General features: G+C 41.0%; 1 protein-coding gene across 1 annotated transcript in view; it reads left to right on the top strand.

Annotated features, from left to right (window-relative positions):
* The window catches only part of HSPA4 (heat shock protein family A (Hsp70) member 4), a 45,923-nt gene extending 19,727 nt beyond the window's left edge, over positions 1–26,196 (top strand). Inside the window, exons 6-19 of the mRNA XM_080672861.1 lie at positions 223–356; positions 1,678–1,922; positions 6,758–6,834; positions 8,147–8,298; positions 8,766–8,872; positions 9,484–9,617; positions 10,425–10,606; positions 11,823–11,912; positions 16,108–16,260; positions 17,417–17,542; positions 18,369–18,476; positions 21,681–21,800; positions 23,417–23,578; positions 24,025–26,196. Coding sequence (XP_080528987.1) covers positions 223–356; positions 1,678–1,922; positions 6,758–6,834; positions 8,147–8,298; positions 8,766–8,872; positions 9,484–9,617; positions 10,425–10,606; positions 11,823–11,912; positions 16,108–16,260; positions 17,417–17,542; positions 18,369–18,476; positions 21,681–21,800; positions 23,417–23,578; positions 24,025–24,228 — 1,994 coding nt within the window. The 3' untranslated portion in view covers positions 24,229–26,196. The remainder of the gene's footprint in view (positions 1–222; positions 357–1,677; positions 1,923–6,757; positions 6,835–8,146; positions 8,299–8,765; positions 8,873–9,483; positions 9,618–10,424; positions 10,607–11,822; positions 11,913–16,107; positions 16,261–17,416; positions 17,543–18,368; positions 18,477–21,680; positions 21,801–23,416; positions 23,579–24,024) is intronic.
* Positions 26,197–27,638: the final 1,442 nt, after the last annotated feature.

Genomic DNA, 27,638 nt, shown 5'->3' with positions numbered 1-27,638 from the left:
TTTGGAAACATTAAGGAACCCTTAGTCAGCATTTAACTCTTTGAAGTTAATATTCTTCATGAATAAATTATGCAAAGCTTTTAAGAATTTAATTCTTTCTAGAACTGAGCATATGATGCAGCTCCATTCATTATATACAAAGTCTGTTTTGTTTCCTACTTAAATTTTAAGTTTCCTCTTAGATGATAATACTATGTTGAATTTAAATTTTTTCTTATGTAGTTGCTCTTGCATATGGAATCTATAAGCAAGATCTTCCTGCCTTAGAAGAGAAACCAAGAAATGTAGTTTTCATAGATATGGGGCATTCTTCTTACCAAGTTTCTGTATGTGCATTTAATAGAGGAAAACTTAAAGTAAGTATATTTTTTTCTGGAAGACTGTATTATAAGTGTATGGTAATTAGGAACTTGTGAGAGACAATTTAAATAAATGTTTAAAGGATTTTGTTTCACTAATGGAAACTTGCTGTGAGTCATCTGAACTAGAAACTAAGTATATAGGGGTGGGTGGAAGTTGTCAGCTCAAAATAATTTATTAAGAGTTGGCATGGGTCTTGGCCTGGTAGCTCAGTTGTTTAGAGTATCATCCCGATACACCAAGGTTGCAAGTTCAACCTCTCAGGGCACATACAAAAATCAACAAATGAATGCATGAATAAGTGGAACAACAAATTGATGTCCTCCCCCTAAAATAAATTTTAAAAAAAGAGTTGACAGGTATGAGGAAAAATCTCTTAAGATTGCTGAGCCATACTTTAATGTGGGGAAATAATGCTTATCTACAGGCTTGTTAGGAGGATTCTTTAACATATAGTCTCTTGATGTTTTTACACTGAGGATTAAGGAGATTATATTCTTAAGGTTTTTTTTTTTAATATGTATGTTTTTATTGATTTCAGAGAGGAAAGGAGTGGGAGAGAAAGATAGAAACATCAGTGATAAGAGAGAAGCATTGATCAGCTGCCTTCTGCACACCCCCTACTGGGGATCAAGTCCGCAACCCGGGCATGTGTCCTGACCGGGAATTGAACCATGACCTCCTGGTTCATATTATTAGATTAGCTCTTTGCGTTTTATCTCAACCACTGAGCCACACAGGCTGGGATTGTTCTTAAGGTTTTGAGCCTTCTGGTAAAAGGGTGGAAGGACTAGAACTTGATGGCTCAAAGAAACTAGGCTAGGAGTGATACTCTAGATGTCTGGGAAGCTTAGACCTCTGGAGAAATAAATTGCTATGAGTTAAGGCTTTTTCCTGGTGGTAAGATGTATAGAGCAAGGCCTTTTGTATTATTCATAGTTATGTGATAGCAATAAGACCAGAACTGTGTAAATGACATGTTAGTATATTTGACATTGGTTATATGTGTAATTGCTGTTTGGAAGCAGACTAGTGTGGGAGAGGGCATGGGTTTTGAAATTGGTGAGATTGGGTTTTAAATTTTAGCTTTATGATTTGCAGATTATCTGATCTGACTAGGTTTGTGACATCATCTGTAAATTGGGGATTACAGTGTCTCTTTACACAATGGTTGTAACAATGATTAAGTGATACATGCACATTGCCTTGTTTCAATCTTAATGTCTCCCCCATCCCTTAATACAATTTACCCATTAACTATATATCATGATAAAATTTTAAATTGCTTCATTTTTGAATTAATTACCTTTTTCCAAGGTTCTGGCCACTGCGTTTGACACAACACTGGGAGGCAGAAAATTTGATGAGGTGTTAGTAAATCACTTCTGTGAAGAATTTGGAAAGAAATACAAGCTAGACATAAAGTCCAAAATCCGTGCATTATTACGACTGTCTCAAGAGTGTGAGAAACTCAAGAAATTGATGAGTGCAAATGCTTCAGACCTCCCTTTGAGCATCGAATGTTTTATGAATGATGTTGATGTATCTGGAACTATGAATAGGTAATCATGTTAATATTTTGACCTTAAACTGAACTGTGATTTTTCTTTCTTCACTTTTCTTAGCCTTAATTAGCTAATTGTTAAAATCATCATGGTTGTTATATGATAACTTCAGTTCTATAGGTAAAAATTAGAGGCCATTCAGAATTCTGCTTTTTATGTGAAGGTTGGGTTTGACTATTCTAATAATGTAGAGTGATGTTTTTGTTCTGATTAATTGAATATTGCAGGAAGTTGGTAGTTCTTACATGTACATGAATTATACATGATTACCAGTTTTCATAAAAATCAGGGCAAAGTGCTTTAATGTAGAATTATGTTGAATTTGATTTAGTCATTGTTTCAGAAATTGGTATTTTGGGGTAGTTCAGGATCTCTTGAGGACAACAGCTCTTTCTGTACAGTGCTACAGGAATTCTGGGTTAATTGATGTTTCAGGACTTTCCTCATAAATGTTACTGTTACTGTTGTTTGAATGTTCCTGTTGTCTGGTTTGGTTGCTTGGGTAGTGAGAATGAGATGTTCTTCTTTTTATTTGTTTTGTTAATCCTCACCAGAGGATATTTTTCTGATTGATTTTTTTAGAGAGAGTGCAAGGGAGGGGGAGAAACAGAGAAAACATCGATGTGAGAGACAGCAATTGGTTGCCTCCCATGTGAGCCCTGACCAGGGCTGGGATCCAGCCTGCAACTGGGGTATGTCCCCTTGACTGGAATGCGAACCTGAGACCCTTCAGTCCTTGGGCCAATGCTCCATCTATTGAACCAAACTGGCTAGGGCAGAATGAGATGTTCTTTATGATGTGAACTATATTGGTAGAGTTCAGGCAAGACTGATGGCTTGTTTAGGGAAGTGTGGCATTAAAAAAATTGAGGTGGAATTTAAATTGCTCCTGTTCTGCTAAAGTTAGATTTTTGTGCCTAATAACCAAATTTGCAGTCACCTTTTCCACCCTGCTTGAAAGTGATGGTTTTCTTTTTTTTAAGTAGCAGTTTTGTATGTGTTACATGGTAGTGGGGGCTAGGATGTAGGGGTGTACCCGTTTATGTTTCAGAAATTGTTAGTGGACTGTTAGGTGATCTTGAGAGCCAAATAGATATTTTTTATACTTTTAAAAGCTGAAAACAGTTGATTAGCTTGTGTGCTGCTTTGAAAAAACATACAATTTACTGTATCTGCAATGTCAGGGTACGTAGCTGTTATATTCTTTATTCTATTTTGTAGCCTTCATTTAGTTTTAATGCTCACTAGCAGTCTTTTTTCCAAACTAATGAAACCAGATCATTTATTTCTGGCATTATAGTATTTCTTCTAAATTTTTAAAAATTTGAGGTAAAATTCTTACGTCATTTTATTTTTTGAAATATATTTTTGATTTTAGAGAGGGAAGGAGAGGGAGAAAGAGATAGAAACATCAGTGATGAGAGAGAATCATAGATTGGCTGCCTCCTGCACAACCCCCACTGGGGATCGAGCCCTGACCGGTAATCCTCTTGGTTCATATGTTGAAGCTCAACCACTGAGAACGCTGGGTGGGCTCTTGTACTATTTTAATGTGAACTCAATGCCATTTAGTACATTCACAATGTCATGCCATGACTACCTCTACCTACTGAAAAAACATTTTCATTGCCCCAAAAGAAAACCTCATACCCATTAAGTAGTTACTTCCCATTTTTCTTACATCTGTTCCATGGCGACCACCAGTTTACTTTTATCTCTAGATTTACCTATTCTAGATCTTTTATATAAATGGAATCATATAACACAAGGGTGGGCAAAAGTAGGTTTATAGTTGTTCAAATGGAAAATTATACAATATTTAATAAGTAATATAAGAACAAACTTTCATATACTCACAGCTGTAAACCTACTTTTGCCAACTCCTGTATGTGTAAGCTTTTTTTTTGTCTTGGTTTTCAGCTTCTTTCACTTACATAATATTTCCTAGGTTCATCCACTCTGTAGTATGTATTAGTACTTCATTGCTTTTCATGCAAATAATAGCCCATTTATCCAGTGATCAGTTGATGGCCATTGTTTTCATCTTGTAGCTATCTATACTAATAAAAGGGTAACATGCTAATTAGACCGGATAGACGGGCATCTTCCGGTTAACTGGTCCTCCTTCTGGACAAAGCCACGGTGGTGGGGGCCAAGGCAGAGGCAGTTAGGGACGATCAGGCCGTCAGGGGAGGTTTGTAAGGGGAGATTAGGCCGACAGGTAGAGGGGTTAGGGGCGATTAGGCTGGCAGGCAGAGGTGGTTAGGGGCGATCAGGCAGGCAGGCAGAGGCGGTTAGGGGCAATTAGGCAGGCAGGGGAGGGCCGTTAGGGGCAATCAGGCCAGCAGGGGAGGGCAGTTAAGGGGCAATCAGGCAGGCAGAATGGTTAGGGGCCATCAGGCAGGCAGGCAGGTGAGCAGTTAGGAGCCAGCTGTCCCAGATTGCAAGAGGGATGTCCAACTGCCAGTTTAGGGCCAGCAGTTGCACATCCCCTTAGGGGTCCCGGATTGTAGAGGGTGCTGGCCAGGCTGAGGGACCCCACCTCTGCACCAGTGCACAAATTTCATGCACTGGACCTCTAGTTGTTAATAATGCTGCTATGAACATTCATGAACAAGTATTTGAGTATTTTGTTTTCAGTACCTAGGAGTGGAATTGTTGGGTCCTTTGGTAATTCTCGGTTTAGCTTTTTGAGGAATTGCTTGCTATTAGAAATACAACTGTCATTTTTTTAAAGTTCTTAACAACATGTAAGACTTTGTGTTGCTACATATCCTCACCAATATTGGTATTAGTGGTCTTGAATTTTTGCCATTCTGATGGGTATTTTCTATACCTCTATAATTTTTCTTTTTATTGAGATGGAATTCATAAAAGTGGCTCTTTTAAAGTATATATTTCAGTGGTTTTTAGTATATTCACAGAATTGTGCAGCCATCACCACAACCCGGTTTTAGAATGTCATCCCTAAATAAGCTGTCAAGCTGTGAAAAGACAGGGAGGACCCTTAAACACATTTCTAAGTAAAAGAAGTTAATTAAAAAGGCTAAATCCAGTGTGATTCCAACTATATCACTTTCTGGGAAAGGCAAAATTGGAGACAGTAAAAAGGTAAAGTCAGTGGTTGGCAAGTGTTCTGGGGAGGGAGGGATGAATTGAATGGGTGGAGCATGGAGGATTTTTAGGGCAGTAAAAAACTACTCTGTATGATACTGTAATGGTTGCTACTTAACATTATACAATTTGTCAAAACGTGTAGAATTCTAATATATACCATCATGTATCAATATTGCTTACCAGTTGTTAGAAATGTATCACACTACTGCAGGATATCAATAGGGGAACTGGGGGAGGGGTGTTGGGATATATGGGAATTCTTTTACGTTCTTCTTACTTCTCTGTAAACCTAAAGCGGATCTAAAAGATAAAGTGTATTTTAACTATGTTAAAACAAAGAAAAGAAGAAACTGTACTCATTAGCTGTCTTTCCTCATCTCTTCTTTTCCTCCAGCCCTAGACAGCTAAAAATCTACTCTCTCTCTCTGAATTTACTTACCCTGAACTTTTCATATCAGTGGAGTTACATAATGTGTTTTTTTTTTAATTGGCTTTTTTTAAATCTAGCCTAATGTTCCCAAAGTTCATCTGCGTCCTAACATATTATTGTTCATATATTATTCATTCCTTTTTAAATTTTTTATTTTTTTTGTTAATCCTCTCCCAAGGATATTTTTTCCCCTTTGATTTTTAGAGAGAGTGCAGGGAGGGGAGAGAAAGAGAAACATTGATGTGAGAGAGACACTTCAATTGGTTGCCTTCCACATGCACCTTGACTAGGGCTGGGGATTGAACCTGTAACTGAGGTAAGTGCTTGACTGGAATCGAACCTGCGACCTGAATTCCATGGGCTGACGCTCCAACCGGCTAGGCCTATTTTTTATTTTAAAATACATTTTTATTAATTTTAGAGAGGAAGGGAGAAGGATAGATAGAAAGATCAATGATGAGAGAGAATCATTGATCGGCTGCCTCCTGCATGCCCCCTACTGGGGATCAAGCCCTCAACCTGGGCATGTGCCCTGACCTGGTATCTAACTGGTTCAGAGGTCGACGCTCAACCACTGAACCACATTGACCTGGCCCTGTTTGTTTTTATAGCCAAAAGTTGTGGGGATTCCTCTTTCTGGCACTGGAACTCTGGAGGGGGAGGCCTGTAGTAGGGCTGGGACCCCCTGCTCCTCAGAGGGTACCTTTGCAGCCACACACTGGTGTAGGATCAGCCTTTCCATGTATTTGCCCCTTCTGTCAGTCTCTGTGGGCATCTTCTTTAATTTCCCAATTGTAGGACTTACATTCAGATAGATTTCAGGTGGTTCTGAATGATGGTTGTTCGCAGTTTAGTTGTAATTTTGATGTGCTTGTGGGAGGATTCAAGTACCACATTTACCTATGCCATCATCTTAACTGAAGTATTTTATTCATTCCTTTCTATTGCTGAGTACATTTGGTGGACTTCAGGGATTTTTCCACTTTTTTGGCTATTTATGATTATTGTTATTGTAGACATTCATGGTTTTGTATGGTTGTATGCTTTATTTTATTGTATACCGAGTAGAATTACTGGGACATATGGTAACTCTAACATTTTGAAGAACTGTCAAACTATTTTCCCATGTGGTTGCACCATTTTATATTCTCACCAGGAATGTGTGAGGGAGCCAATTTACTCTATATCCTTGCCAGAGCTTGTTATTATCTGTCTTTTTGTTTATAGCCATCCATTCCACATAAAAGTAGAATGTGATTTAACCTTTTTTTTTTTTTTTTAATAGAGGCAAATTTTTGGAGATGTGTGATGATCTCTTAGCTAGAGTGGAGCCACCACTTCGTAGTGTTTTGGAACAATCCAGTAAGTATTTTTGTGGTTGAATTGTTTGTGTACCTCACACTCTTTGGAAATATTGTTCATTATTTTTTCAGTTATACAAATTTTCATTGGACAAACAACGTCAGTGCTATATTAAGCTTTTTTATATTTTCCCTCTGGAACTCACACTTCCCCCAAGTAATCTATGGGCACACTGTTATGTGTCCAGGGAAATCTAAAAGTTTTCCCGGGAAACCTAATTCAGACTCAAAGATGGATATAAACTTTTCATTTATTTTATAGTGGTAAAAATTGTCTTTTGCAATGCTGCTATAGTAGTCTTGTAGGCTTTTCTGTCAGTGAATCTTTTGTTTGCTGAATGACAATTAGAGCAAAGGGAGGATATGATAACCATATATTGATTTTGATGGAGTGCTTTTTTATCTTGGGTTAAAACATAGAAGTTTGATTTAGGAATATATTACTAATTTTCCAAAAATGTTTGACAAATGTTTATCTAGAATCCACTGTTGTGTTGGTTGCTAGCTATTTCAGAGTGTTGAAAAGTACTGTCAGCTTGACAAAGGTTCAGTCTTAAATCACAGTGATTATGGCAAACGGGCACATTCTTTCCACACTGGGACATCCTGTTTCTTTAAATAGTCCTTCTCAATAAATTGTTAGTGTTTGTTACGTAAAATGTGACCAGGAAACTAGGGTGGTATTAAGAGTTATTTTATGAGTGACAGCAGAACCTTGGGGTGTACCTTCTTTCCTTTTGACATGAGGATATCATACACTGTACATGTGCTGTAATGTGGATTATGTTTATATTTGGGATGGAGTGCTAGAGTGGCTAGATGTGCATCTGAACACCTCTTTTTCTTTCATGTTGTGTCAGGGTTGACCTAATAGTTCAAGGCCCTCATATCTTCCTTTTTTAAAAAAAATTTCTTTATTGATACATATGTATCCTTCTCCCCTCCTCCCCAATATCTTCCTTATGGCTAGCTTAACTGTTACAATTTTTTGTGTGATATTCTTTTGGAGATTGTAGGACATTGAGTATTCCTGACTCTCACCTCCTAAATCCCAATATTATTGTGCCACCCTGCCCCCATTATTTTGATAATCAAAACATACCTATTTATTGCCAGATGCTATGCACCTGTGTGTGTGAGCACACGTTGGTGTGCATGCTATTGTGGACGGAGTGTAAGGAAGGAGTGACAGGTTTTGTTACACATCTGCAAATTATTTTGTTGTGATAAGGTGCTGTATTGCTCTTTCACTTCATTGTAAAATACTAATTTAAAGATTTTTTAAATCTAAATGTCTAATCACTTTAAAATAGAGTTAAGGAAAGAAGATATTTATGCAGTGGAGATAGTTGGTGGTGCGACGCGAATCCCTGCAGTAAAAGAGAAGATCAGCAAATTTTTTGGTAAAGAGCTCAGTACAACACTAAATGCTGATGAAGCAGTCACTCGAGGCTGTGCACTGCAGGTGAGTTTTTTCTTCCACAGGTAGCCACTTACAAATCATTGCAACAAGACGATGGTGGTTTTATGTATCCAATTAACATCCTGAGGTTAGCTTGGAGTGATCTCAAGTTGGTAAGATTCTGAAATTTTTGTTTTAAAATGGGTATCAGAGGTGGTGTTCATAAATAGATGAATACTGGAAACATAGGTAAACCTGAAATACTTTTGGATTTGGCATTTCATCTGTTGTCTATGTATGAAGTAGCAATGTACATCAATTAAAGGTTGGGGTTAATGAAAAAATGTTAAGGAATAGCTAGATTATAGATAATTTGACAAATAATAGAAGTTTATAAAACTACTTATTTGGATACAATTGTAAATATTTTAAAACTATTGGTGATGGTTTTCTGAATTCTTTTTAAATAGATCTTGTACTATCAGTTTACAATGTTTGTTAAATGGAATTTTAAAAAATTATTGTTCTAGTGTGCAATCTTATCGCCTGCTTTCAAAGTGAGAGAGTTTTCCATCACTGATGTGGTGCCGTATCCCATATCCCTGAGGTGGAACTCGCCTGCTGAAGAAGGGTCCAGGTAAGAGCATTTACCAAATTACTTTTGTACTTAAAGTTAGTTCAATGCTAAACAGTCTGAGTGAAGTATTGAGCTCCTTTTCAACTTCTCTTAATCTGTAACATTTTTTGTTTGATTTTAAAATACGTTTTTATTTTTTTTAGAGAGAGGAAAGGAAGGGAGAGATAGAAATATCAATGATGAGAGAGAATCATCGATCAGCTGCCTCCTGTATGCCCCCTACTGGGGATCGAACATGTAACCCAGGGTGTGCCCTTGACCGAAATCTAACTTGGGACCCTTCAGTCCAGAGGCCAGTGCTCTACCCAATGAGCCAAACCAGCTAGGGCTAAATTTGTATCTTATGTAGTTTCTTATACTTGATCATGCTGAAATGGTGCCTTTTTGCACTGATTGAAATACATTCCTTTTTAAAAAAATGGACACATTGTGTGTGTGTGTGTGTGTGTGTGTGTGTGTGTGTGTATTTTGTTCTGGGAAATTTATAATCTGGAAATGAAGCCAGTTGAGAAGAGTAGCCAAAGCTACACAATATTTACAAAACTAGAGTTCATGGGCAAAAGTGTTAGGGATATCCTAAATTTGTGTTCTTGTCTTTTTTTTCCATTCAGTGACTGTGAAGTCTTTCCAAAAAATCATGCTGCTCCTTTCTCTAAAGTACTCACATTTTATAGAAAGGAACCTTTCACTCTTGAGGCCTATTATAGCTCTCCTCAGGATTTGCCCTATCCAGACCCTGCTATAGGTAAGTAAAGAGTTGGGAATTAAAAAAGCAAAAAACATATGAGAGTGAAAGGCAGGGGAGAAACAGAGAGAGAAAAACATTGATGTGAGAGAGACACATCAATTGGTTGCCTCCCACATGAATCCCGACCATGGCCAGGGCTTGAACCTGCAACTGAGGTACATGCCCTTTGACCAGAATGGAATGTAGGACCTTTCAATCCATGTGCCGAAGCTCTATCCACTGAGCCAAAGCAGCTAGGGTGGTGGGAGCATATATCTTAGTTAATGCACATTGTGGGTATATTCTGTGCATAATATGGTGCTTGATACTGAAAAGAGTTAAATACAGTTTTAACCAAATTAAGATGATAATTCATGCTTTTCAGAGCTTTGTGAATTAAAAAACAAATAAGACATTAGTTTAGTAACTGATTTGGTAGTAGCAAGTTCTTGATAAATCACAGAAACACTATGGAATCATTGGGGTTTTGTTAATAGAGGAGAATGTGACAGAATTGTTTTAGGAATTTATCTGGCAGTAGCCTAAAAGAGAGTTGGAATAAGAGACTGGAGGGAAAGAAATGTTTGGAGGGTTAGGAGATGTTTGCGTCCTTAATTGGGGCAAGATAAGAGTTTGACTGTGTGAAAAAGAACGGAGAAATATGATTTGGTAAAATTCTCTGAGTACCCACATTGCTTCTTTGAGGTATCATGTTACTGACCTGTTACTGAGAAATGCACATAACCTGGCTATGTGGCTATATATTCATGTTTGAATTCCTCCTCTCAGATTATTTGTTCTCTCTTGTCTCTCATATGTCCCTAGCTCAGTTTTCTGTTCAGAAAGTCACTCCTCAGTCTGATGGCTCAAGTTCAAAAGTCAAAGTCAAGGTTCGAGTAAATGTCCATGGCATTTTTAGTGTGTCCAGTGCATCTCTAGTGGAAGTGCACAAGTTTGAGGAAAATGAGGAACCGATGGAAACAGATCAGAATGCAAAGGAGGAAGAGGTAATTTGGACATTTCATACCATTTATGAGGCCCAGAGGTGACTTGTCTAGAAATTATAGCAAATAGACAAAGGAGGTGACAAGGGAGGAACATCATGACAAAGCAACTGAGTGTGGGTTTGCATGCATCCCCTTCCCCAGCATGGGTGAACTGGCAGAAAATCTACAAAATTTATAGGAAATGTAACATAACCAACTCCCTCCTTCAGACCATGCACTTTGTTAGAATTCTGAAGAATGTTCTGAGCCCTTAGTTGATTATTTTCACAAGTAGAATAGATTTGACATTAATTTGTTGGAATCATGCGTTGTCTTGTCCTTACTGTGCATCAAAACCTCAAGGCTTTATGAAACTACAAGTGTTTGGGTCTCACCCCCAGGGATTTGTTTGAGTTGATCTGGGCCTACCAGGGCCCAGTTATCAGTAGTTTGAAAGCCACTGATTCAGGGTCCCTACAAACTTCTCCCTTCTTTTTTATTATTGTCAGGCTTTGGTCTTTTAACAGAATTCTCATCGTATTCAACTCCCCAAATGCATGCAACAGTTGTATTTTTTTTTTTTTAAAATATATTTTATTGATATTTCACAGAGAGGAAGGGAGAGGGATAGAGAGCTAGAAACATCGATGAGAGAGAAACATCGATCAGCTGCCTCCTGCACACCTCCCACTGAGGATGTGCCCGCAACCAAGGTACATGCCCTTGACCGGAATCGAACCCTGGACCTTTCAGTCCGCAGGCCGACGCTCTATCCACTGAGCCAAACCAGTTTTGGCAACAGTTGTATTTTTGAGGATGAAAGGCTGATTTAAAAACTGCTTGAAAATTTTGTGAAGATTTTTCAGATAAATTTACTCATGAGGAAGCTTGGAGAAACTCATGCTCTCTTCAGATTATATTATGTTAAATATTGCCACACTGTGTACTATGAGTACTTTATGGTTTATAGAGCGATTCCACAGCCATTCTTGTTTATATAAGGGTAGGGCAGGGCAGGTGTTACCTCCAGTATACAGATGTAGTTACTGAGATCCAGAGAGGAACACTTTTGTGTTATAGGTAATATAGGCATCATAGCTGGAATTTGAATCCAGGTCTTCTGATGGGTGGTAATTCAGCAGGAATTTGATGCCATGTGATTTTGCCAGTGTGTCATGAAAGTAGTCCTTTCACTAGTATGAACTAGTTTCAGGATTTGGTGTGACCTGTTTTTCAGAAGATGCAAGTGGACCAAGAGGAACCACATGTTGAAGAGCAACAACAGCAGATGCCAGCAGAAAATAAGGCTGAGTCTGAAGAAATGGAGGTATAAATTGTATTTTAGAGGAAATATTACAGTCTCTTTACATAGAAAGTTCGTTTTGGCTGTGTTTTCACTATGGTTTGGGAGGTAGTTATATTAAGAAGTGTGTTTTTGAATAGTTTTTAAGCAGAATTTTGTAGTATGTTTGAAAAGTACGTTTGGCAAGATGGTCTTTGAACTCTATTCTGGCTGATGTATGAGAAGAAAGCTCTCAGAAGCCATAGTTTTATTACACTAGTGATTGTTTAATGCTATTTTCTGAATGTCCTTGACTAAATAGTCATCCTACCCATTCCTTACTAATAAGTGAGATAATTCTTTCATATTTTGTCACCTCTCAGAACCTTGTCTTTTTTTTTGTAAAAAATTACTGTTTTAAGTATACTTAAATATATTTTGTAAAGAATATAAACACTATAGTATTTACCCAAGCACTTAAATGAATATGTAACATGCCTGTTCTTTAATTCTAACATTTTGAGTTTTCATGTTAAATTTGTTCATGAAAATTTCATGTTAAATCAGCATTGAAAACACCTTTTTCCCCCAGCTATTTATTTATTTATTATTTTTTTCATTTATTTTTTAATTTTTTAAAAATTTAATAAATCTTTTATTCAGATTATTACAATTGTTCCCTTTTTTTCCCCCATAGCTCCCCTCCACCCGGTTCCCATCCCACCCTCTGCCCTTACCAGCCTCCCACTGTCCTCATCCATAGGTGTACGATTTTTGTCCAGTCTCTTCCCACACCCCCACACCCCTTTCCCCCTGAGAATTGTCAGTCCACTCTCTTTCTATGCCCCTGATTCTATTATATTCACCAGTTTATTCTGTTCATCAGATTTTTTTATTCACTGGATTTTTAGATTCACTTGTTGATATGTATTTGTTGTTCATAATTTTTACCTTTTTCTTCTTCTTCCTCTTCTTAAAGAATACCTTTCAGCATTTTATATAATACTGGTTTGGTGTTGATGAACTCCTTTAGCTTTTTCTTATCTGTGAAGTGCTTTATCTGACTTTCAATTCTGAATGATAGCTTTTCTGGGTAGAGTAATCTTGGTTGTAGGTTCTTGCTATTATTCATCACTTTGAATATTTCTTGCCACTCTCTTCTGGCTTGCATAGTTTCTGTTGGGAAATCAGCAGACAATTGTATGGGTATGCCCTTGTAGGTAACTAACTGTTTTTCTCTTGCTGCTTTTAATATTCTCTCTTGGTCTTTTGCTCTTGGCATTTTAATTATGATGTGTCTTGGTGTGGTCCTCTTTGGATTCCTTTTGTTTGGGGTTCTGTGCGCTTCATGGTCTTGTAAGTCTATTTCTTTCACCAGGTGGGGGAAGTTTTCTGTCATTATTTCTTCAAATAGGTTTTCAGTATCTTGCTCTCTCTCTTCTTCAGGCACCCCCATAATTCGGATGTTGGTACGCTTGAGGTTGTCCCAGAGTCTTCTTACACTATCTTCAAATTTTTGGATTCTTTTTTCTTTTTGTTTTTCCGGTTCAGTGTTTTTTGCTTCTTTGTATTTCAAATCTTTGATTTGATTCTTGCGATCATCTAGTCTGCTGTTAGGTCTCTGTATAATATTTTTTATTTCAGTCAGTGTATGTTTAATTTCTAGTTGGTCCTTTTTCATATCCTTGAGGGTCTCGCTAAATTTACTGGCCTTTTCTAGGAAATTCTTGAAAAAACTTATAACCGTGGTTTTGAACTCTATATCCAGTCATTTGCTTTCTTCCATTTATTTCATTTGTGATCTGTTTCTTTGTCTCCGCATTTTTGCTGCTTCCCTGAGTTGATAGTGGCTTTGTGTGCTAGGTGTTCTATAGGGCCCAGTGGCTCAGCCTCCCCAGTTACCTGAGGTGGACACTCTTGGTGCACCCCTTTGTGGGCTGTGTGCACAGTCTTGTTATAGTTAAGTCTTGATTGTTGTTGGTATCACTGGGAGGAATTGACCTCCAGGCCAATTGGCTGTGAGGATCAGCTGTGTCTACGCCGGGAGAACTTCTGTGCTGGAGACACCCTTATGAGACAAGACTTGCAAAATTGCAAAAGCCTCTGTGCTCAGCTTGGATGGGGCGGAGTCTCAGGGCTGAGCAGATAGCCTTGGCTTCCCGTCAGCCCTGCTCTATGAGGCCCCTGGGTCTCAGTGTCCCTCGGTAATCACTGCAAGCACCTCTGAGAGAAAGCCGCCCTCGAGTTTCACCCGCTGCCAGACAGTCCAGTTTCTCCCCCAATGAATCTGGATTCCCAGATTCTCGCCTGGAACTGGAGTTCAGTGCAATCGGGAGCCTCTGTCTTCCTCCCGCTAGAGAAAGCCAGCGGCACACTCGGCAGTCAGTCCTCTCTGCGCGCACTTGCGCATGCGTATCCAGACCTCTGCCTTTCACGGCTTCCCTGAGTTTCCGCACTCCTCTCTTTTCCTGACAGTCCAGACTCCCCCCGGGTCTCGCCCGAAACTGGGGTTCAGTGCAGTCGGAACTGGAGTTAAGGCGCAGTCGGGAGCTTCTGCCTTCCTCCCGCTAGAGAAAGGCAGCGGCACACTCAGCAGTCAGTCCTCTCTGCGCGCACTTGCACGTACGCCTTCAGACCTCTGCCTTTCGCGGCTCCCCTGAGTTTCCGTGCGCTCCTCTCTTTTCCCAACAGTCCAGACTCCCCCCGTATGAGTCTGGGACCCCAGGGTCTCACCCGGAACTGGGGTTCAGTGCAGTTGGAACTGGGGTTCAGTGCAGTCGGGAGTTTCCATCTCTCTCCCGCTAGAGAAAGCTAGCCAGGCACTCAGCTGCCCGTCCTCTCCGCGCGCGTGTCTCGGTACCTCAGCCTTTTGCAGCTCCTCAGAGTCTCCGTGTGCCCCTCTCTTTCCTTCTAGTTGTAGAATTTCCACTCAGCCAGCTTTCCTATGGTTCTGGGTGATGTCCGTTCTGTCTTTTAGCTCTAGTTTTGAAATTGTTGTGCGAGGCAGCAGTTTAGGTGTTCACCTATGCTGCCATCTTGGTTTCTCCTCTGGTCCATAAAATTTATACCCTCCCCATTAATTTCATATGCATGTTTATATGTTTAGGTAAGAGTGGAAGGAAATTAGAGAAGATGTAATAGTCATTTTATGTTGACTGTGGAATTATGGGAGGTTGTTTAATATATATGTGTGTGTGTGTGCAGTTCTGTGTTAAATATATCCACATTGTGGTGCAACCAATCTCCAGAAGTTTTTCATCTTGCCAACTGAAACTCAGTACCCATTTAACAACAACTTCTGATTTCCCCATCCCTCCTTCTTCTAGCCCCTGACACTACCATTACTTTCTGTCTCTCTGGATTTGACTACTTTCATAGTATTTACTAGAGGCCTAGTGCACAAAATTCATGCACTGGGGGGTGTCCCTCAGCCCAGCCTGCATCCTCTCCAATCTTGGACATCCCTCTCACAATCCGGGACTTCTGGCTCCTAACCACTTGCTTGCCTGCCTGCCTGCCTGATTGCCCCTAACGGCTTTTGCCTGCCGGCCCGATCACCCCCTAACCCCTCCCCTGCTGGCATGATTGCCCCCAACTGCCCTCCCCTGCCGGCCTGGTCACCCCCAACTGCACTCCCCTGCCAGCCTGATCGCCCCTAACTGCCTCTGCCTGCCTGATCACCCCCAACTGCCCTCCCCTGATCTCACCCCCAACTGCCCGCCTCTGCTGGCCAATTTGGTTCTGATTGGTCAGTTTCCATGCCAGTCAGTGTCTCTGGGCTTATCAACGGGGGCTGATCAGCAGCCCCGGTGGAGGCCTGGAGAGAAATGGAGGCGCAGCTGCTGACCAGGCCCAGAGCTAAAGAGAGAGGCAAGTGCTGATCAACAGCTGCCACAAAGGCTACAGATCAAACCCTGCTTCTCTCTTTAGGCCTTTCTCTTGGCCTGATTCGCAGCCCCCTCAGCAGTCAGTGCTGGGTCACTGTGCCTGCAGCCATAGCAGTCAGCGCTGGGTTGCCACAGCAACCTAACGCTGACTGCAGGACTGACTTCTGGTTGGTCAAGCCTCCCAGTCGTTGTGGATGTGATGGACCCAGGGTTTTTAACTTTTCAGATATTATAAGAAAATGTCCTAGGTTATTTAGTTCATCAGAAAACAAAATTAATAAACAGCAAAAACAGCTTTTGAAACGTGACCCATTCAGAATTTTAAGTTAGTCTGTTGATGTGTTTCTTCTTAGACCTCCCAAGCTGGATCAAAAGACAAAAAGATGGATCAACCACCTCAAGCCAAGAAGGCAAAAGTGAAGACCAGTACCGTGGATCTGCCAATTGAGAATCAGCTATTATGGCAGATAGACAGAGAGATGCTCAACTTGTACATTGAAAATGAGGTGGTTATTTCACATCTTAGAATAATAAACTAACAAACTAATGTGACATAGTGTTCAAGCTCTGTGTCTAGTGACTGTTAGGCATTTTTGGTTGTTTGGAGAAAAATACTTTTAGATTTTTGGGTTCTGTAAGAGCAAGTTTAATAGAGCCCATGTAATCCTAAATTCTTTTATGGTAAAATTACATCTGTATTGCTAGAAGCTCTATTATGAGATCTTTGACATTATGGCTTTGATTTAAGGCAGGTGTTGTTCACGTTAGGGCATGTATGTGATTATGTTTGTTCACTAGGGATTGGGATTTTGAGGTGGTGGGTCTTGGAAGTTGACGGTAGGAGAAATCACAAAATCACATAGCATTAATGGTAGTACTATTTTGTTTACTAGTATCTTCCCCTATTGCCAGTTAATATGTAACTCCTGTTATGGTGAGTGATACAAGGTTTGGGATGTTGGAGCATATTTATTGAATTAATTATCGCCAGTGAGTTTTCTTATGTATTTATTGGATCTTACAATAGTTTTATTTTACAGACCTTTAACATTTAAACTATAAATAATTTTCTTGGTTTTCCATAGGAACAATAATACAGTAGAGGTACCACTTTGGACATTGAGCTAATAATAATTATTTTTAAATGAAATTCTTTAAAAAAATTTTTTTTTTATTGATTTCAGAGAGGAAGGGAGAGATAGAAACATCAGTGATGAGAGAGAATCATTGATTGGCTGCCTCCTGCATGCCCCTCACTGGGGATTGAGCCCGAAACCTGGGCATATGCCCTGACCGGGAATTGAACTGTGATCTCCTGGGTCATAGGTCGATGCTCAACCACTGAGCTATACCTGCTGGGCTGAACTAAAAGTTTTTAAAAGTTTTCTTGTCTTAAGTTCTTTTTCTAAGTTTTGCTTTTGAGTTTCTACAACTTGATATTTCTGTTGCGGTTTTTTCCTAAGCATACCCACAAAACTTAATTGGTCTTCATCATTTACTGAGGACTAATACTTCCAGCTCTCCTTTCTTGGATGATTTGCAGAATTAAAAGCATTTGGGGAAAAGGGATTCTCTTTGATTAATATATTATTACTTAATATTTAAGAGGAGATTGTCTGAGTGGTCCATATGCATGTCTTAATTGATTTATACTGTCCTTAGGGTAAGATGATCATGCAGGATAAGCTGGAGAAGGAGAGGAATGATGCTAAGAACGCAGTAGAAGAATATGTGTATGAAATGAGAGACAAGCTCAGTGGTGAATATGACAAGTTTGTGAGTGAAGATGTAAGTATATGTCACAGATGCTAAGAACTAGTGTGGCTACCTATTTGTCTTCTGGGAGCATCCTTAAATGTGTTAGAAGGGAAGTGTGCATCTGTAGGTATATAGTAAAATGATTAAAATGTACTTTTTGGATTTACTTTGTGTTTATTAGTGGAGTGTTTCCTAAAGGTTATAGTCTTTGTCACTTTTTGATACATTCACATGCTATTATTTACCCAGTATCTTTAAATCAACTATTTTTTCCCTGGTGTTTAACTTATTTGTAAATGCAGTTTCTAATTCTGAAGTTTTAAACATACCCAAAGAAACCTCTCTATCAAGCAAAACTACATTGTGCCACTCTTGTTTTCTATATGCCCTATCTCCCCCTCATACATACATAAACAAATATATATATATATATATATATATATATATATATATATATATATATATTTTTTTTTTGCTTGTTAATCCTCATCTGAGGATATTTTTACCATTGATGTATAGAGGGAGTGAGGGAGGAAGAGAGAGAGAGAAAGAGAAACATCAGTGTGTGAGAGACACACTGATTGGTTGCCTCCCTCCCACATATGCCCGACTGGGGCTGGGGATTGAGCCTGCAACCCAGGTATGTGCCCTTAACGGAGAATTGAACCCAAGATCCTTCCATGGGTGGGCTGACTCACACCAGGCAGGGCCTCCTCATATTTTTTTTTAAAGAAAATTTAGATATATTGCAGTCTGTGCCTGTGATTACACTAGTGAATAAAGTGATTTCAAAATGGATGAAATCAAACTTGGTGAATCAAAATTGAGCTAATTACAATATTTTCTTCATCTTTAGGATCGTAACAGTTTTACTTTGAAACTAGAAGATACTGAAAATTGGTTGTATGAGGATGGGGAAGACCAGCCAAAGCAAGTGTACATCGATAAATTGGCTGAGTTAAAAGTAAGTGACTCTTGAAAGTAGAAGTGTCCTGAATCCATGCTGTGGTTTTCAGTGAGAGCAATCAAAATTGGGAGGAATTAGATCAAGTAATGAAGACAGCCAGAAAGTGATTGAAGAACTATATACTTTATCATTTATGTTCTATTATCTTTTTTTTTTTTTACTATATTATTGATTTCAGAGAGGAATGGAGAGGGAGAGAGAGATAGAAACATCAGTGATGAGAGAGAATCATTGATCGGCTGCCCCCTGCACACCCCTATTGGGATTGAGCCCCCAGCTCGGGCATGTGCCCTTGACCGGAATCGAAACTGGGACCCTTCAGTCCACAGGCTGTTGCTGTATCCACGGAGCCAAACCAGCTAGGGCTAGGTTCATTATCTTTCTCACTTTTAGAACTTTTGTAATAATAATTTTTCTGAAAACTGAGTTTAGACTTAAAATGTTCGTTGAATTGAACCTGAGTGTGTTTTTGGTGTCAAGAAATACAAAGACTAGCAAGATGTGTCCCTGTCCTAAAGGTAGGCAATACAGTTAGGGCAGGGCTGTGTATATTACTTTGGTTCTCAGTAAAACAAAACATCTGGTTTTCATTTGAAAAATCTGATGGTAAAGCTTAGGATTAAAGTACAAAGAGCTATCTAAAATTGAGGTCTTTGTTTAGGAGATGATGCAAATGCACAACGACCTTTTACATTTCTCTGGATTACTTAAAGTTTCTTGTCAAACGGGGCTATTGTGACTAACCTGGAATGGAGTTGCTTAAACATGGTGCCTGCAGTTTCCTTTCATCCTGGCAAGAATAGCAAGAGCCTCCAGTGAGATCCTTCCTGTTGAGTTTTTTTGTTTTACTTTTTGTTATGGGGGATGTCAAACACATGAATGAAGAGAGAAGAATAGCTTCAACCGATGTCAACTTATGGCCAATTTTGTTTCATTTCTGCTCCCTCTGCCTGTTATTTAAAGCAAGTCCTGCATGTTATATTTAATCCAAAAATATTTCAATATATATTTAAAAGAAAATGTAACCTTAAGCTATAACATATATTCAGTCAGTTTTCAAGTTCCACTTATTTCACATCAGTTTTTAGTTTGTTTGACTCAGGATCCAAGTGAGTTCCACACATTTTGTTGATATGTCTCTCAACTCTGTGTCTGTAGTTCTCCTTCCATCATTCCTCCCCTTATTTAATTGGATAAAACTGCATTATTTGTCCTGTTGGATTTGTCCCCAGTCTGGGTTTTGCTGATTTTCATCTCTGTGGTGTTTAATATCTGGTAAATTGATGGATAGATGAGGCTTCATCAGATTCAGGCTAAAAAAATTTTTTTTTCTTTTTGGCTTCGGTACTTCATATTTACTGTTGCGTGTCACTATCACCAGGCACCCAGTATTTTGATTATCTCCACACTGTGTTTTGAGAATTAGGGCTCAGGTGATAGTGGCTCCACATGGAACAGTATTGAGGTATATTCTCATATCAAACCTGAGTAGACAGTGTGGGGCAAAAAGTAGGTTTACAGTTGCTCATCCTATATAATAAAGAGGTAATATGCAAATTGACCATCACTCCAACACAAGATGGCCACCCTCATGTGGTCAAAGATGGCTGCCCCATGTGGACACAAAATGGCACCACAAGATGGCTGGCAGGGGAGGGCAGTTGTGGGCGATGAGGCCAGCAGGGGAGGGCAGTTGCGGGGGGACCAGGCCTGAAAGGGAGGGCAGTTGAGGGTGATCAGGTCTGCAGGGGAGGGCAGTTAGGGGGGACCGGGCCGGCAGAGGAGGGCAGTTGGGGGCAACCAGGCCTGCAGGGGAGGACAGTTGGGGGCGACCCAGGCCTGCAGGGGAGGGCAGTTGGGAGGGACCAGGTCTGCAGGGGAGATTAGTTGGGAGGGGACCCAGGCCTGCAGGGGAGGACAGTTGGGGGGGATCAGGCCTGCAGGGGAGTGCAGTTGGGGGGGAACCAGGCCTGCATGGGAGGGCACTTGGGGGCAACCAGGCCTGTAGGGGAGGGCAGTTAGGGGGGACCAGGCTAGTAGGGAGGGCAGTTAGGGGCAACTAGGCCTGCAGGGAAGAGCAGTTAGGGGTGACCAGGTCAGCAGGGGAGGGAAGTTGGGGGAGGGGGACCAGGCCTGCAAGGGAGGACAGTTGGGAGGGACCAGGCCTACATGAGAAGGCATTTGGGGGCGACCAGGCCAGTAGGGGAGGGCAGTTAGGGGTGACCAGGCCTGCAGGGAAGGGCAGTTAGGGGCAACTAGGCCTCCAGGGGAGAGCAGTTGGGGCGACCAGGCCGGCAGGGGAGAGCAGTTGTGGGGGACCAGGCCGGCCGGGGAGAGCAGTTAGGGGCAACTAGGCCTGCAGGGAAGAGCAGTTAGGGGTGACCAGGCCAGCAGGGGAGGCTAGTTAGGGGCACCTAGGCCTGCAGGGGAGGGCAGTTAGCGGTGACCAGGCTGGCAGGGGAGGGCAGTTAGGGGCATTTGGGCTGGCAGGGGAGCGGTTAGGCATCTATCAGGCTGGCAGGGGAGTGGTTAGGGGGTGGGGTGATCAGGCTGGCAGGCAGAAGTGGTTAGGGGCAAGCGGTTGGGAGCTAGCAGTCCTGGATTGTGAGAGGGATGTCTGACTGCCCAGGCCACTGGGATCAGGCCTAAACAAGGGCAGTTGGACATCCCTCGAGGGGTCCCAGATTGGAGAGGGTGCAGGGTGGGCTGAGGGCCACCCCCCCTCCGCGTGCACGAATTTCGTGCATCGGGCCTCTAGTCTATATATAAAAGCCTAAGCAACCATTATGACTGAACGACCAGTCGACAGGTTGCTATGATGCGCACTGACCACCAGGGGGCTGACGCTTAACGCAGGAGCTGCCCTCTGGTGGTCAGTGCACTCCCACAGCCAACCTCCAGCGGCCGGCCAACTTCCCACGGTCCCTTCCCGCATCTGGCCAGGCCGAGGGACCCCACCTGTGCACGAATTTGTGCACCAGGCCTCTAGTATAATTAATAAAAAATAATACAAGAATAAACTATAAACCTACTTTTCCCCAACCCTGTCTATTTCAGTGGGCTGGGGGAAAATACTTAATTTATATATGGCACATGGAGATTAAATGTACTTCAATCCATAATAAATTTTATTGTATAAACAATGCTACTGATAGTTTAAGCTGCTCTATGAAGAATTTGTATGTTCTCTCTTTCATTAAGAATCTAGGTCAGCCTATTAAGACAAGATTCCAGGAATCTGAAGAAAGACCAAAATTGTTTGAAGAACTAGGGAAACAAATCCAGCAGTATATGAAAGTAATCAGCTCTTTCAAAAACAAGGTATCTTTTATTTTTTCCTCTTCCCTACGATTGTTTTGGTAGAGTTAAACTTTGAGGCGTTTACATAGTGTTTCTCTTATTCTCTTTAACTGTTACCTAATGGTAATGTTTTCTTTTTAGTTGTTAATGTATAATATTTTATTGAATATTATTAAGAACCATGGGATTTGCCACTTTAATAAGTGGAATCTGGACTTGAACAATATTGTTTTAATTTCCTTTTCTTGCTGTAAAATGCTTCATAAGTGACTTAACCTGTTCTATCCTGGTCTTTCGGAGAACACAGAGGCATATAATTTGGGTTGCTTTGCAGATGTAGGACTATCTCAGTAATAAACTGCTGCTTATAAGTTTTTTAGCACTGTAATTTGTATACTTCATAAATATATTAGCTTATTAAATCCATACCAGTACTCTTATGAAGGTTGTGGTAGTATCAATTATAGATAATTTCTAACTTTGTTTTTTAAAGTCATTATTTTTATTGATTTAAGAGAGTATGGGAGAGGGAGAGAGAGATAGAAACATCAATGATGAGAGAGAATCATTGATTGGCTACCTCCTACATGCCCTCTACTGGAGATCAAGCCCAAAACCCGGCTATGTGCCATTGACTGGAATCGAACCTGGGACCCTTCAGTCTGCAGGCTGACGCTCTGTCCACTGAGCCAAACCAGCTAGGGCAGTGGTCGGCAAACTCATTAGTCAACAGAGCGGCAAACCGCGGCTCTTGAGCCACAGTTTGCTGACCACTGAGCTAGGGCAATTTCTAACTTCTTTAAGCCTCACTGTCCTTAAGCAACATCCAAGGTTATTTGGGGAGCTCGGACCTGGCCTGAAGTCTGACTCCAGAGTTGGGTTCTTAACCACTGCATTGTACTCCAGGTTTTCAATGTATTGTTTATGTAAGAAGCTTTAAGAGATAAATTGAGATTATTTTTCTTTTTAAAAATTTTTAAAATTTTGCTTCTGAAAAGACTCCTTTAAAATACTGTATTATTATTTTCGTTCCTAACAAGCATTCATAAGTCTTTGCTGTCTTATCTAATGACATTTAGTTATTTTGCATTGTAAAATTATCTTAAGATTTTGTGTAAAGCATATGCTGTTTTTACTGTTGAAACCTTTTAATTGCAACCTTATGTATGTTTTTGACCTTCAAATCTATTTCTTGAATGTTTTAAAAATTGGGTTTACTTTTCCTTTCTTGAAAATTTTTTTGTTAATCCTCACCCAAGGATACTTTTTTTGTATTGATTTTTAGAGAGAGTGGAAGGGATGGGGAGAGAGAAACATCGATGTGAGAGAGACACGATTGGTTGCCTCCTGCACTCACCCTGACTGGGGCTGGGATTGAGCCTGTAACTGAGGTACATGCCCTTGACTGGAATAATCAAACCTATGACCCTTCAGTCCGGGGCCGACACTCCCAACTACTGAGCCAAACTGGCTAGGGCTTCCTCTTTTGAATTTTTAAGGAATTGAATATCTATTAGATTGTGAGTGTTAATGTGCTTTATTTTGGGCAAGATCACTTCTTGAAAGACTGACGTACTAGTGGGTACTTGGGTTGGGAGTGTCATCCTTTGACACAGTCTGGTTGACTGCTGGTGCAGGAGGACCAGTATGACCATTTGGATGCTGCTGATGTGATGAAGGTGGAAAAAAGCACAAATGAAGCCATGGAGTGGATGAATAAGAAACTGAATCTGCAGAACAAGCAAAGTCTGACTATGGATCCAGTTGTCAAGGCAAAAGACATTGAAGCTAAAATTAAGGTATTTTATGGCTTTAAATTTTAAATAGTCTTTTCTTGCCAGCCTCGTTATTTTTATTTTTGGTTAATCCTCACCTGAGGATATTTTTTTTCCATTGCTTTTTCAGGAAGAATGAAGAGGGAGGGAGGGCGAGAGAGACAGAGGAGCAAGAGAAACATTGATGTGAGAGAGACACATCCATTGGTTGCCTCCTGTACCATGGCCATCCCCGTGACTGGGAATTGAACCTGAGACCCTTTGGTACATGGGCTGACACTCTAACCATTGAGTCACGCCAGCCAGGCCCTCGCTATTTATTGATAGTCCTTAGAGAGGGACATTTAGGAAAAAACTTGATTATTGAATCTTAGCTTCTGGGGATTGAGTGGAGGAGGGTGGACTTGGATTTCATGTGCATGTATAAAATTTGTTATTTTATAAGGAACCACAATTTTCTATCATTCTAGGAGCTGATGAGTATCTGTAGCCCTATAATTTCAAAGCCCAAACCCAAAGTGGAACCTCCAAAAGAGGAGCAAAAAAATGCAGAGCAGAACGGACCAGTAGAGGGACAAGGAGACAGCCCAGGCCCTCAGGCTGCTGAGCAGGGCACAGACACAGCTGTGCCTTCGGATTCAGACAAGAAGCTTCCTGAAATGGACATTGATTGATTCCAACAATTGTTTATATTAAAACAGACTATTATAAAGCTTTAAGTTGTCAGCTTTGTTCTAAATATCAACTAGAGCAATCCAATACTGGACATTTCTTAGTCAGTTTTTAGGGGATTTCAGGGGAAGGGATATTGGTAGTGTATGGAGCATTTTGACTTCTAAATAGTTACATACAGAAATTAAGTGCATTGTTATCTTTTTCATAATGGTACTATTTAGAAACCCCAGTTAGGCTTACCGAGCTTATGCCTCACTCCCTTTATGTTTAAATCATGCTTATACAAAGATACGTTTGATTTGGGAAGTTGAGCTATAGCAAAAACTATAACCGGCTATCAAGCAGACTTTTCATTAAGACATACATGGCAGGACCCTAATTGTGCTTCAAAAACCTGTGGTGGAGATTGCCACAAGGTCTCCCTACCTGGTGTGGGGATGGGGGTGGGGCTAGAGCATGGCATGGCATGGATTAACATAGAGTATAACAGGTATGCTCTGAGTTTCCCGATTCTGCTTCACTTCAACTCCCACCCTTTTCATAGTCCCTGCCCCCAATAAAGGAGCTCCCATTACAAATGCCATGTGCTGCTCTTGGGAAAACAGACCCCTTTACCTGGAGCAAGTTAACTGAGGATTATAGACCTGAAAGCCCTTAGAAATTACGTTCCTGAAGTATTTCACTAATATCCCAAGCATCAAAGGTCTATAAATAATTTTCTCTTTGGGAGTGTAGAATTGGGTAGATGTATTGTTGGATATAAGCATGATAAATTCACCTGAGGAATTGATTCTTATTAATTATGGTGCAAAGATTTGTATCCTGGCTTCCTTATTCAGCTGAGAGATGTTTTGTAAACTTGAGGTATAGCCTGAAGTTCCAGGACCAGAGTTAAACAAATTTTTAAAAATCTCATTCACAATCACTATGTGTTAAGTGTTAATATCTGTCATGAATATGCCAATTTGTACGTTTTAAACAGCTGACAGATCATAAAAAAAAACTAAGATACACTGGGTTGTACTGTGACTCTGAAATTAGTGTTAAAGAAGTGTGGTGCTTGACTCTAGCAACACCTCATTCTTTCTGTGCAGCCAATGTCAGGAGCACCAACGCATTTCCTGTGACTGCCCTTTGGGGCATTGTTGATAGGAGTGAGGCACTTGGGGAACTCCAAGGAAAGCCTGTATTAGAGGCCGGAGCTGGTACCTGCCCTAAAAACCTGTAAGCTTTGTTGATTACATTTTGGATCATTGTAATAATTGTTACTCTGTATAACAGAGTGTCTCTCTGTTAATTTTGGCCTAATGTTGTTAGAAATATAATCTACCTTGTGTATTTAGAATAAGATTATGTCCATCTGCGCACTAAAAAATTTTAGGTTGTTAACTTCTCAAGTGCTATAGAGAAACTTTGCTTAGAGAGAAGGGGAGGTGGAAGTGTTTTATGTTGGTGTGTAAGCATGCGTAGGAGCCAGGAATTGGCCCCTTTCTTAGAAAGAACATCCTCGACCCATCTCTACCTGTCATGCTTCCAGAGTTCCACCTGGCCTGCTGGGAGGGAGGCCAGAAGCTACTTTTGAGTGCTAGCTGCAGGATTAAGCCAACTCTTTGCAACTAACTCAGCCCTTAATGGCCATTTTTAATTAAAAAAAAAAAAAATTGTGTGTGGGGGAGGGTGTGGGTGTCGGGATAGGAGTAAATTTGAAGTTTAAAGTTGAAACTAGAACTAAGATGATGTGGTCTGCTTGCTCTCTGTTTAGACAGGCTTTAAGACCAATTGGATTTACATGGCGGCCAGGCCAGAGAGTGTGATAATTGATGACTTATGTGCAGACAAGCATTTATTCAGGTTGCATTATCCAAATGGGTTTGTTAAAGCTCCAGGTCACGTTCTTACACGAAGAAAAACATTCAGTAAACATGAGACAAGTTTAGGGAAAATTAATAAAAGAAACCTGTCTTACACTTAAAGGAATGGTTTCCTTAATTTCATAATGGAGAGAGTGAGTGTGTGTGCGCGCACGCGTGTTTATCATGAAAATCCCTCTTAGCTAATTTGTCAGAGACCTGTAGTCTGAGCAGTTGAGGCACAGCACACTGGGTGGGGAGAAGCGGCTCTTACGTGCTCATTCCGTGTTGAGTCTTGGCCCAGTTCTCCGACGTAGGAATCCTTCCTTACCTTGTTCCTGTGACTGGGCTTTCCTTTGAAGGTTTTGACAATAGTAGAGGGTGGGTTATGGCCCCATAAAGGTCAGCACCAGCCCTGATGTCTGCCCTTCTAAAGAATAGAGCATGGCCCAGAGTGCTAGTAACAGTTGCCACCACTGGGTGTATGTGGTGTGTGCACACAGGTGCATGTGTGTTGGTGTATATGTGGGGTGGTGAGTGTTGAAGGGATGGAGCCATGAGGGGAGAACCTAACTACGAGGCATGGGGCCTAGATGGGGGAGGGTCCAGCCACTTTACAGATAGGACTGTAAAGTGCTAGGAGGAGCTTATCTACCAGGGCTGACGGGTAGGGGCCTATGCCAGCCACCTTCAGAAACGCATCTGTAGTAAAGTGGGTTTTCTCCTGGGCCTCCATGGCAGAGGAGTGGGAAGCCTGGGACCAGCCAGCTAGCCATCATCCAGCGCATAGTCCTTTTGCTGGGGACTATAGTTGGGATTAAAAGGAAAGTAACAGTCCTGTTTATGCAGAAGAGGTGCCAGTGTCCCTACACGTACCTGGGGAAGAGGGTGTTATAAGCAAAGCTAGGGCTTCGACGGCAGCTTCAGCTCAATGTGAACTTTCAGAGCTCACGCAGAAGCATTTGGCTTTTTTTGAAATTGATTTCAGAAAGGAAGGGAGAGGAGGAGAAAGGTAGAAACATCAATGACGAGAGAGTATCATTGATCGGCCGCCTCCTGCACACTCCACACGGGATTGAGCCCACAACCCAGGCATGTGTCCTGACCAGGAATCGAGCTGTGAACTCCGCTCAACCACTGAACCGGGCTGGCCAGTGGCTTTTGAGAGGCCTTTTAAGCAGCTCAAGTGCTTGTCATATAGGGCTGAGAGACTGGGCTTCTGGTATGGGGTTCTGGCATGGCACATTGGATTATTCAGCTCTTTCAGCCTGAGGGTGACAGTGTGTGAGGGAAGTTCATGTGATGTGTACAGGATGAGTTGGGCCTGGGGGAAGTTGGAGGTAGTGGGACTTCTAAAATAACTCATGTTTGAGGGGAAGAGCCAAATGAAGAGGGGGAAAGTGGGAAAATTAGATCTCACTTTAAGACAAAGTTACGCTGTTAGAAGTTGGGAAAGGGATTAACCGTTGTGGGGTAATGACAAGGTGATGTAAGGCAGGCCCTAGGGGCCTGCCGTTTTGTTTATGGCTTTGATAATACCCGAACCATTTTTCTTTAAG

Source organism: Plecotus auritus, assembly GCF_963455305.1.
Source record: "Plecotus auritus genome assembly, chromosome: 6".
Lineage (NCBI taxonomy): Eukaryota > Metazoa > Chordata > Mammalia > Chiroptera > Vespertilionidae > Plecotus > Plecotus auritus.
This window is presented reverse-complemented; position numbering and strand designations above follow the sequence as displayed.